At 45.8% G+C, this 12,075-nt stretch overlaps 1 protein-coding gene across 1 annotated transcript in view; it reads left to right on the top strand.

The window, feature by feature from the left end:
* The window catches only part of NECAB2 (N-terminal EF-hand calcium binding protein 2), a 58,612-nt gene that overhangs the window by 2,778 nt on the left and 43,759 nt on the right, over positions 1-12,075 (top strand). The window contains exon 2 of the mRNA XM_068693557.1: positions 4,822-4,846. Within this exon, the coding sequence (XP_068549658.1) occupies positions 4,822-4,846 (25 nt within the window). The remainder of the gene's footprint in view (positions 1-4,821; positions 4,847-12,075) is intronic.

Genomic DNA, 12,075 nt, shown 5'->3' with positions numbered 1-12,075 from the left:
GAAAGCAAGGGCTGAGGAAGAAGGAGATAGAAGAAGAGGGTCTGATGTCTTCTGCCACCAGCTTGGAATGTGAATCCTAGCTTAGGGTTACTTCAACATTTTTCTTTTGCTTGTGTCCTTTCAGGTGAATGTTTAAAAAATAAAAATAAAAAAGGTTTAATAGTTCAGCTCAAAGTCATAGATTTCCAAGTGCAAAAATAGATAAAACTGCAGACTAACAAAAGCCTAGTAACAAACTAATGGAGAAGATAATTTAAGTCCTCAGCACTTCCTAAAGCAGGCAGCAAGTAAAACCAGGAGTGGCAGATGTTCTTCAAGGGTGGTGGTGGATAAAGCTGAGGTTGTGTTTAGTGGAGAGCTCATAGTGTCCCTGGGTCCGTCCCCATCCCAATCTCACCCACGGGTGATTTTCACTGGTGTTTGCATCCCACGTCGGGATCACACGTAGCTGCCCCATCCACAAGAACCAAACGCTCTGGATTTGCAGCGTGCAGTTTGCTGTGGGTTACTGGGGTCTGTCCCCAGCTTCTGAGACAAGACCACAGTGATGCTGTGGTCTGCACCAGCTTTCTGGGCTGCTTGAAGACGTTCTCCATGGGCTTGGAGCTTCTGTCCTGCTTCACGAGGACAAAACCCCTTTTGAGAGGAAGCTGACTTTGCCACGGTGCTACTCGTGCCGCCGTGACCACGCATGGGTTTTTCTAGTCCAGAACAAATCTGCAAATATCCTAAGACTGATAAAATGGAAAACATGGGTTGGAGGTTGGAAAAACCTATATCAGATCTTATTTGCTGTGTGTGAATAAGTATACATGTACATGCAATATAGGGCTGAGGTTTTTGGCTCCCAAGGCGTGGGAAACATCTAGACAGGTATTGCTCTGCCTGGGAGTACTTCGGTTCTTATTTACAGACTGCTCTTACTCATCTCTTCCTGCCTTTCCAGTGGAAACCAGCACTGGTAACACTGTGACCCACAGCGGGTGTCAGGGCTGGGCGGCATCACTGAGCTGCCCCTTCTGATTTCTGCTGGAAAGAGCTTGTGTCTCCCCCTGGCTTCGCCAGCGGTGACTGAATGTCTTGTGGCCAGCAGTTTTAGGTTTTAATTTAAAAGCCCCTGAGGAAAGCAACGCCATTGCTTTCAGGTCAGGTGAAGCTATTTCTTGGAGAGGTTCACTGAGAACTAATTCTGACCCTCATCTGTCCCCTTCTTTCTCCAGCAAGGTCATAAAGACTGCTTCAAACCCAGCTCTCCTCTTCTGCCCTCACTTACGTAGCCAGAGCTGATTTACACTTTGGCCCCATTCGAGGTGTTTGGATAGTACATACCAAGATAATACATACCAGGCTTGTGCCAGGTGTGTGTTTCCAGATGTAGACCCCCAAATTGGCATCGTTTTCCAACTGTTTTGTCAATGGTGCAGAAGTAGCATCCAGTGCTGGATATCTGATAACATCAGCCGCAGCTCCTGCCCCTCTCTTGTAACCTTGATTTATGAAGCTAGGTGGTAAACACAAAGGAGGAGGTAAGAGGGAGAAGTGAAAATGGTGTTAGCTGCCCTTCTTGTGGATGTAAAAAAGCCTGTGAGCAACACAGAGGCTGTTGGAGAGGAATTTCCTTCCATGAGGATGTAAAACCTTGCCTCAGCTTCGAATGAGGAGTCAAGACCTGTAGGGAAGGGAAAAGAAAGGAAGAACAGGGGTGTGGGAGCACGGTGAAAAAATTAATCAGGCTTTTACATCTCTCTGGGTGTCTGGATGCTCTCTCATCCGTAGGTTTACCTCTCCAAGGAGGCTTGGATTCTGTTTGTGCTCGATTCTGCACTGAGATTATCAGGGAAAACAGAATTCTAGCTCAGCTGCACTCTTTATTTTAAATCAACAGCATATTAACCTGCTGAAGGAATAATAAACTCTACAAACCCTGTAATAATTCCTGGGCTTGTTAGGGGAGTGCCTGTGTGTGAATTTAATAAAATTGCCAAGAAAACCTCCCTCAAGTAGCCTCCAGTGTAGCTTTTTCTAATCCAAGAGCTCAGAGAAGGCAGAGCTGAATGTTTAAATTTGAAACCATCAATTTTACTTCAAGTTTATTATTACCACCAGCAGCTTGAATTGCTTACTTCTGCCAGATATCTGCAGTAACCAGTTGAGAGCACAGCAGAAATAAAGACAGCCATAGGAACTCCTGAAAGATGCTGCTGCCTCAAAATCTTGTAGGGTTTTTATCCATCTAAACAGCTCGGAAATGGACCAAGCATGCTGCAGACAGAGCTCTGCGTGCACTGCAGGAGTAAATCCTATAACATGGGCTAATCTGGCCCATGCTATGGGATTCCTCACCGTGCAATGTAGCTTGTGTTCCAGAAACCTTGTTTAATAGATCTAAAGCACGGCTGATGGGGAGATGCCTGGTGTAGTAGATTTGGGACTGGATCATTTCTTGTAGTGCATTACCCCGGCGATGGGAGAACTGGGGGTGATGGAGCAGAAAGAGCATCCCAGGCCAGGCTTGGTGGTGTTGCTGCTCCTCCACTGACTCTGAGCAACTTCATTGCTGGGCAAAAAACAGCACCAATGGGGTCACTGGGTGCTGCTGCTTGCTTTAGTTTTGCCCTTTAGTGTAAATCTGGCGTCTTCACAGAAGCAGCATTTTTGGCAGCACCAGCAAGCTATCACAGAGCGTGTTATATCTTTATCAGCCTCCCGATGCTCATTCATACCTTGATGCTGCCTGCCTGTGTTGACAGATGGCTTTGTCTTAAATTGCTTTCTCTCCTCGTGTCCTATTTTAATTTTTGTGCGTGTAAAATTTTCGTAGTCCAATTAAGCTGGAAGAATAAATCTTGTTCATTAACAGTAAAAGCTGAACAGTTTGATCCTGTAGATAAAGCTTGGTAGCTGATGTGGTCTTCCCTTAACAGGTTTGGCCATGAAATCTTGGTGCTTTTGCCTTAGATGTAGTTTAGCACATCAACTTACCGCCAGGCTGATTCCCTATTAGTAGACAACTTATATATATATATTTTTTCCCCCTCTTTCTCCAAGAGTTCGTTGTGAGGTTGGTGGCTCCACAGGACACAGCACCATGGGTTGAGCTGTTCTCCCACTTTAAGCCATGTTTTACTTTTGTTCTTGCTTTCCTTTTCTCCCTCTGACTGTTGTGCTTAGCGGGGTGGTGATCTCCCACAGCACCTTAAAATAGACGTTGCTGCTTCTGTGTTAGAATTTATGTAATGCCTTTGTCTCCGAACAGTGGGAGCAGTAACAAAAGGATGTGGCGATGAAATAGAAAACCCTGAAATAATCAGCATCCAGAAAGCAAAGTGCCGTGTCTGGAGGTGTTCACTGGGAGTGAGGAAATGGGGTGTCCAAGCCTGGAAAAGAGGAATGTTTCACAGTCCAGGCAGGGCATAGTGCTCATGGCCGAGTGAGGTGTGCCAAAACCCTGGGAATGCGTGAGGTCCTGCTTGCCCAGCCCTAAAGAAGGATTCTTTATTCTTCCATCTCATAGACAAGCCATGACTGATCCTACAAATCCCATATCTAATCTCAATGAGGCCCATAAGCGTGGGGACAGGTAGGATTTTCCCCCTGGACTTCTCAGAAATGGGCAGCCCAAGAGCTGTGGTGACAAGCCCTAATCCTTGTAGGGCCCTTAGGGCTCTCCTGAAGGCTGGCACCCAGCTGCTTCCACCACATGCCTCAAGCAGAGGGCATCTGCTCCTGCCCAAGTGTGCCAGAAAGTACAGCTTCGACTTTGCCCTGTCCAGCCTAGGACTTCTGGCAAAAGAATGATTAATGTTGCTTAATTAAACCATACTCGTTTAACTAGCACATTCTGCAATGCAATTTGTCTCTTGGGTTTCTTGTGCACAGCAGTTTCTTCTCTGGCTTTTTTTTTTTTTTTTTTTTTGGAGTGATTCTATGACCCAGAAAAGAAGAGATTGCATTTTACGGCTGCCTCTGATCTGTCCTGCTGGTGCTTTTATTCCCTCTGCAGGGAATTTTCTTTGTGCAGCCAAAAATCTCTGCTCTGGCTCAAATTAATAGGGTCAGGTCTGAAGAGATGATAATAAAGTTTTTCCTTTTCTGTCCAATTTATGAGCATCTTAATTTTTCGGTAATTTATGGCCAAGCTTGCACTAGCAGCCATTTTTAGCAGCAGCCTGTAAGATCTCAGCCCTTGCACAAGGCTTTTGCTGTTAATCGTGTTGTGTCAGGGGACTTGTCCTAAGATTAGACTAGTCAGAAATGCAGCAGTTGTTTTTGCTGCCTTCTTCCCTGGCAAATTCCACTGTACTACACCTTCTTGCAGTTTTTCCTTCTGAAAAGTCTATCTCCTTCCTCTCTCTGGGCTGTTCCTCCACACAGGAGTTTTAAGCCAAAGTATAATCTCCTTCTCATGCAGGAAACTTGCTTAAAAAAATAAAATAAATAAAAGCCAGTTAAATAATTTGACAAGTGCAGAACTGTGACACTTGGTTTAAGTGATATTATTGATGCTAGAGAAATTGGCTGCGCTGCTGGTGTCGCTGTGTGTGTGTGTGTTGGACCCATGCTTTTGGCTTTCTTCTGCACAGGGGATGGGAAATGAATGAACTGCTGGAGCACTCACTGATTATTTCCAAAGCTGACCATGCCGATACTGTCCCCAGGTGGTGGTTGACCATTTTATAGGGCCAGGGGCTGGGTCTTGAAAGGGGTGGGCTCCACAAGGAATCTGAGATGGCTTGGGGGGGAGTGGGGCTTAACTGCAACCCCAAACCCTTCCAGCTGACCCACATAGTAAACACTCCTCTCTTTCTCTTTCAATTCTAGATTTTCAGAAGAGCTGACAAAAATGGTAAGTCTGAACGTTCATGTTTTGCTTTTTTTTTTTTTTCCATTTAACTTCTGTCATTATTACTTTTTTTTTTTTTTTTTTTTCCCAGATGGTAACATCCAACTGTTTAAATGCCGTTTGGTTTCCTGGGTCTGACACTGATGCTGTTTAAGCTTTGGAAGAGATTTTGTCATTTCTTTGGCTGAGGTATTCTTAGAGCAGACGTGATACTAGTGTGCAAGTCTGCGTGGCGATATCTGCCAAATTTGGGGCAGCTTTACAAGCCTGAAAAGAACATTTAAAAAACTAAACCACAGCTAAGTGATAAGCGAGGATCCTTCTCTTTGTAATCTTGGAGTAGCTTTGTAAAACGGGCCTAACCTGTGAATATTTGTAGTTTGGTTCTTGTTGGACTGGCCACACACATCAAGGGACAATATGCATTTATGTTTTTGGTTTATGCCTGTTGAAACCTGAACAACTTAGCCGAAGCCTGGTCTTGCCCTAGGGTGGGGAGTAGCACAGAGATGTCTCCATTAAATGGTTTGGGATCAAGAAAGAAGAGAGTGGGTCTGCTGTGAGATAACACGGTTACAAGAAAAACAGGCAGTGGGGTCCCATTCAGCCCTGCTCCTAGCTAAATCCCAAGGGCCTAACTTTATTCTTTCCCTTTTGCACAAAGAGAAAATCAGATATACATTGAGACCGTGTGTGTTTGCAGAGGGATGTGTGGGAGGCTGTGCAAGGAGCACGGAGGGGAGCAGGGTTTTTCCCCTACCAGATTTAAACAGGAGACTCTCGATTTCAGAAAGAGCTGGTGAGGATTATCACTGCCACTGGCCTGTAAGCAATGTCCCGACACCACAATAAGATCCTGAAATGTATTACTCGACTAAGCTGAGCAATAACACAGTACAAGGAGATGCTGAGGGGGCTGACATGGGGGGAGCACCCTAAGTGATGCTTGCAGGGAAAAATGAACTCCTGCTCTTGCCACCCACGCTGCCATACTTCACGGCCTCCTGAGCACTTAACTGTTGCAGTGATTTATTACTGGAATAAAAAATAATAAAAATGTTACTCTGCTGAACACAGCTCAAAAGGATGCATCTTAACATACCGGTCTTGATGCAGTTATTTCCAGTGGCTGCTTTTCAAACTCAGCCAAACGAGGCTGTGCGTTTATTTTAGACACAGTTCAATTTATAACAGCTGTGATAGGACTGGAGAACCAGAACTCAGAGTGCAATGTTTTGTCTTGGCTCTTTTACCAAGGCAAAGAAGGACGAGGTACCCGGATGCTTCTCCCTTTGTAAGGTTCGAGCAAGTGAACCACAGATAACAGGCGGGATTGCTCGGGCTGTGTGGGGAAGGCAGACAGCGAGCTGCTCAGATGCAGCCTAGTGCTTAAAAGCATTTTCTTGTCCTGCTCATCTGACCGGAGGGAGTCTAGGTTTGGGCAAAGAGGCAGAGATTAGCACCCCAGAGCCGACCCTGGGGAGTCCATCAGCTACCCTCAGTACTGAAATGCCCCTCCATGGTGACTTGCATGGGCTGCCCTGCCCAGCAGATGTACCCAATGCTGCTTTTCAGCAGGTTTTCCCCATGTAAACCCATGTGCGGAGTGAGGGAGCCTGCACACGTGGCGAGACAGCTTTCGTAATAAGCGTTTCACACAACAGGAGAAAAAAACCAACTGTTAATACTTCCCTTGATTTCCAGCTTATTGCTTGCCATCTGCAACATCTGCTGCAGAAATATGGGGCACACCGTGTAGTGGAGAAGAACTTCTGGCTCAGCAGGGAGATGCAGTTTTGGGGATGCTGAGCATCCAAGCATCTGTTCACCCCAACACGGGTGCTCCCCTGGGTGCTGTTTGCCTTAGCATTGGACAGGGATGATTGCGTGGCTCAGAAATGGAGCGTTTCTTGTCTAGATCGCAAAATATTAAAACAAATGTGGGTCTCCAGTGACGTATCTGCCACCTGGTCACTGTTAGTGCTGTGGGTGTAATGGGGGTGGGATGATGTCCCAGCACCCAGTCGCTTTGCTGAGATCTGCAGCCTTCTCTTGCTGCCATTGTAAGTCCCCCTAGGGCTGGCTGATGCCAGAGGCATCTCCCACCTTAGTATATTTTAAAAAATCACTGAGCTCAGAGGTGCATTAGGCATTGCAATATGGTCTGGGGAGGTAGCTGAGGCTCTGGGGAGCCCACCTCGTGCTCCATCAGCTCCAGCATCACAGCTGGATGCAGAGTCAGTGTCTAGAAGACAAAGACATGCAAACAGCTAGTAGGAAAGAAGAAACTGGTGTTAAAATGAATAATTCAAATGTGTAATATTAGTGTGTGACATGTCCCCACCTTACAAGGGTGCTTCAAGGAGAGAGATGCTAAACGTGGTACATTCCTGTGCTGTTCACAAAGCCAGGAGATCTCTGAGGAAGGAGTTTTCTGTATCTTGGCTTCTATTCCCATTCCTTTCAGTGCAGTCGGCCTCCAGCTTCATTGCTGGCCAACAGAGCGTGGTTCTCCCCGTGGAGAGAGGCCAACGGGATGTATCTTTTCTTTTCCATGACCTGCTGTCACCACGTAGTCTCAATTCAGCTGGCAGCCCTATCCCTCTGCTGGCTCCTCGAGGTGAGGGGCCAGCACCTGCCACTCCTGGTGCCCTGCTTTGGCAGCTATTCATATTTGCCTACCTCTTGGCAATGGGGCTTGCTTCACTCCGTAATTAGCCCAGCATCTTCCTCTGCAGCCTTCGGGGGTCACGGCTCCCCGCAGACACCCCTCCAGCACCCCATGGCTCACAGCAGCTGCTGCAGGAGGCGTGCAGGGATATTTCTCTCCCTGTGCCTTCCCTGCAAACCCTGGCTCAGAGGTTTCCAGAGGTAGCAGTAATTTCTCTGTGTTTTGTATCCCAAGGGATAGCCTTTTCATAACTTCCTCTGACATCCTGGCCTTTAATTTATTGATTTGTTGAAACTCAGCTTTCTTTTTCAGCAACTTCATTGCTTTATCATTTACAGCTCCAAGGATCAATGGGAGCATCAGCTGACTGCTTTCATGTCCCACCAAGGGCTGCCCATGTGACATACACAGACTTCTGCTGAAAAAATGAAAGTCTTGCATTTTAGGTTTTTCTCTGAATCCCAGGAAGGGGTCCTGAGCTCTAGACAGGCTGCAAAAAACAAAAGCTCCCAGGTTCTTGAAATATCATACCCTGTTACCAGGCTTTGGCTGCCTCCACACCTGCGGAGGCTCTTGTCTAGCAAGGACTTTGCTCCCTTTAATTAACCATCTGTGACAAATCATTAGCAAGCACCATGTGACAGCAGCACCCCAGGGATGGAACTCCCAGGGTAGGCAGTGCTGGCAGCTCCATCCTAAAGCAGCAGCTTTTGCTTTCCTCAGTTGTGCTAAAGCTACTCTTGGAGATGAGACCTATAGAAACAGCAGGGAAGAGCTCAACTTTTGCCTTCTGCTTTAACTGCAGCAACTCATTTAACTCTTTCCATTCAGAGATTAGGTGCGTAAAGGGTTGGCTCAAGTTCAAAGTTGTTGTGGTGCCCACAGGTGATGATCTTTGCAGAGTTATGGCCCTGCTGGTGCATGCCTGCTGGTCCTGACAGCAGTGTGAGATGAGTTTTGGGTGCTCAGCTATGCTGCTGAGTTTGTTCCCATCTGCAGAATGTAAAAGATTTGCTCCATAACTGCCTCTCCAATTGAAATTGCAATATAGAAGTTCCCATGCTACTTCTTTGTGTTATAGGCTTAAGGAGTTGTTTTATTTAATGTGCAGCCTCCGACAGTCAGGAGGTCTTGCATTTGGAAGTCTTTTCGGTGTCTTGACACTTTTCAGCCTGGTAAAAGCGGTGTGTGTGTGGTGTTAATGCAACATGGCTAGTTCAGGCATGGTAATTATGGAGCCTGGCCATGTGAACCCAGAGCTTCTCCTCCCTCTTCTTCCTTCCAAAGCTCCTCGGCATAAATTATTAATTTGTGTGAAATAGGATGTTCTTGGTGCAAGACGCTAAAACATATTATTGTTCCTGCCATGTTTAGGTACTTGTACAAAGGTGATTTCACCCAGTGCCTACATGTACTGGGAGACCTCTAAGGAAGCAGCTCTTGCTCACTGAAGGACATCTTGGTCTCCTGCCCCAGAGGAGGACTGAGACTGTGATGAATACGAGTTGTCCCCGACCTTTTCCCCATCAACAATACCAAGCAGCTGAATTTGCAGCTTATCTGTGTGATAAACTGAGCAGTCTGGGTAGCACACCTTGAAACAATGAACACATTGGAGATGTCTGGATAAACTGGCAAACGGCCTGACAAAAGGGAGAAGGGCTGGGACGTAACCTTCTGACTGAATAATTTAGCTATCTCCAGTCGTGCTTTGCAGGGGCATGGCTGTCAGTCACTCGAAATAATCTTTTTTCTTCCATGTAGGAGTGTTTTTCCTTTCCCTGCTAATAAATCCACCTACTGTCTTGTAATCCTTCTAGTCCCAGTAAACAATACTTAATCATTTAATTGGCATGTGGTGGGAAAAAGGAGGCAACTTGTTTTAGGCTCGTGAAGCTGAGCTGTCCATCATCTGAGGTATCTACTGTGTACTTTAATCCTCTCTTCCGAAAGCTGTTAATCAATTATAAGTTAAATAGCCCAGCATTCACTTTGAAAGATTAAGATGGTTTTATTTTGACAGACCAGCCTAATTGCTAACGATCAGTTATAAAAATGTTCCTCCACGGAAGCAGGAGTTTTGTTATCTGGAAATCTCCAGTCCCTGCAGCTACCCAGATCCCGTGGCTGGGGTAACTGAACGTGACGTGCATCCCATACAAGGTTTTAAATGCTGGCTATGTAGCAGCTGGCTGAGAAGATGTTGAGAGGGCAAGAAGCTGCCATTAGCCATGGTAATCAGAACTGCTGATCAATGAGCTGACTGGACGTTTTGCTGCAAATAAGGCCAAGGCTATGTCACCCTTAGCAAATAAATCCTGTCCCCAGTAGCTCTGCTGGAAAGCACCTTTTCCTCAGAACGTGCAATCTGTTATGTTCACAGCATATTCAGCGTGTAATTTGGCAAAGCTACGGTTGTGAATCATCAAGCCATTTTCCAAAGGGCGTTGTTACCTGTATTGGATGCGTTGTCAGTGTAATTATCTGTAACCATGGTCTTGGAAAGTGGCTCAGATATTGACCCTGATAAGGGACATGGCACTACAGTGTGGATCAAGATGTTGTCATTCTAGGGACACAGCCACAACACGGCATTAATTCCTTGTAATGACAGGTAATTCTTTGTAATGACAGGTAAGATTGCTGCCTCCACCCAGCTGCTCTTGGCTGTAAATAGGATAAGGCCAGCAAGGAACGATGTGAAGCTGGAGTGTGCTCAGTTGTGTGTTTGAAGGTGTGGATAGGAACGAAACCATTCAACGTGTACTCTCTTGGATAGCTTCTGCTCCTGTTGGTAATTAAATACAAAAAAAAAAAAGTCTGAATGTGAATTAAAATAATTTCATTTATCAGTTGAACACAGACATCTGGCGTTCAAGTGCTGGGGGAAGGGTTCAGAGTTGAGCTGATCTGGATGATCAGCTCGGGGCCTCAAGGGGACGTAGCAAACTAATAAAAGAAGAGCAGAAGCATGATTGCACCAGGAGTGGTGGCTGGAAAGGGCTTCTTGGTTAAGAGCCACTGAGGGCAATGGAGTTGTGCCCATTCCTGTCCCAGGAGGGCTCATCCTTTAAACAGTTGCGCACAGATATCTGTTAGAGTCACTTAGGAGCTCATAAAAGCTGATTTATGCTGTTGGACAGACCTTTGCTTACAAAGAATATCCCAGTGTTACAAATTTGCACTTTAAATGATGGTGGCATGTATACAGCTCACAAGCAGGGAATGTAAATTGCTTTGGACATCAGACTGACTGAGGAGCCCAGTTATCTGGCAGTAGGATCGTGCCCTTGTGGATGCAGTGAGCTCCTCTTCTCACCAGCAGAGCAGCAGCATTGCTCTGTCTGATGGCTTTGTGATGGTGCCAGTAATGCCCCTTGTCACCGCTGTCCCCTTGGTCTGTGGAGATACCAAGCTTTAAAGGCTGGAAAAAGGCAGAGAAAGAGAAAAGAGCAGGTAAAAGAAAAGCACCAACTTCATCTCTCAGCCCCAGTTTGATATATTAAAGAACTGAGGCATATCATAAATGTCAGGTTAGAGAAAGGATTTCTTGGTCAAGAAAATGGGATGGAGGTCCCAGCACAACACTGCACTTTCCCTGACATGTGCCAAATGTCCTGTATTGCTAGCTTGATGTCCTGCCTGCCGTGGTGGTTGTACCTTAGTCCTTTCTGTATTTCAGAAATCCAAGGAACTGTCACCTTTCAGCTTGCTTGCCCTGCCTGGACCCACCCCTTTTTATGGCATCTAACTGCTGGGCAGTTCGATAACATTTTTTCTGGCACTGTTCTGAGTTTAAAAATAGCAGGCATCTATTACTTATTACCTTGTTAATTTATTGAAATGCTTTTAGAAAATTACTCAATGGGAATTTAGCATGGTAATCATCCACAATGTTGTTACAGGACTTGGAGTGCTTATCTCTCCACCCTTCCCCATCAGCTTCAGGCCCTTTAGGAAAATGCATTAGCACAGGGCTTGAATGGTGGTAAGCAGCTGGAACTTCAGTAGCATGGCACCTGAGACATCGAGGAAGGAAAATGAAGACATCGTGGCTTTGGCTTTGGCTGCTTTTGTCAGATCTTAAAAAGATGCCAGGCTAGGGTTGCAATACCTCCATGTTTCATATCAGAACAAATAACCAGCAGCACCTACCTAATAAGCCTCCTGTTGCACACCCAGCTCTTCCTTCCACAGCCATAACTGTGTGCCTATTTTTGAAATTTGCTCTTACTGTGAGCTCCCAGGAGCCTCGTGGTCCATGTTCCTAATGAGTTACTCATCAAAAGCCACTTATCTTCCAGACCAGGGTAATTACCTTCTGCTTGGCTACTGCTCCTCACACACAGGGAAAACCTTGAGCTATTCATATCTCTCTGGTGCGTCCAAAGTAATTCATTAGTTTGAAGTGAGAATATTTATAATTCTTGCATAACAAAAACAGTGTTAGCAGCCACCCACATCTAAGTGGAAAAATGCAATGATGAATCAGGTTTTAAAAGTATGGATAAATCTGTTAGGTTCTTCCATGACCAAGCAAACAGCCTAAATTTATTTATCT

Source organism: Anas acuta, chromosome 10 (assembly GCF_963932015.1).
Source record: "Anas acuta chromosome 10, bAnaAcu1.1, whole genome shotgun sequence".
NCBI classification, from domain to species: Eukaryota; Metazoa; Chordata; class Aves; order Anseriformes; family Anatidae; genus Anas; species Anas acuta.
The sequence above is the reverse complement of the archived record's forward strand: the minus strand, read 5'-3'. Positions and strand labels throughout refer to the sequence as shown.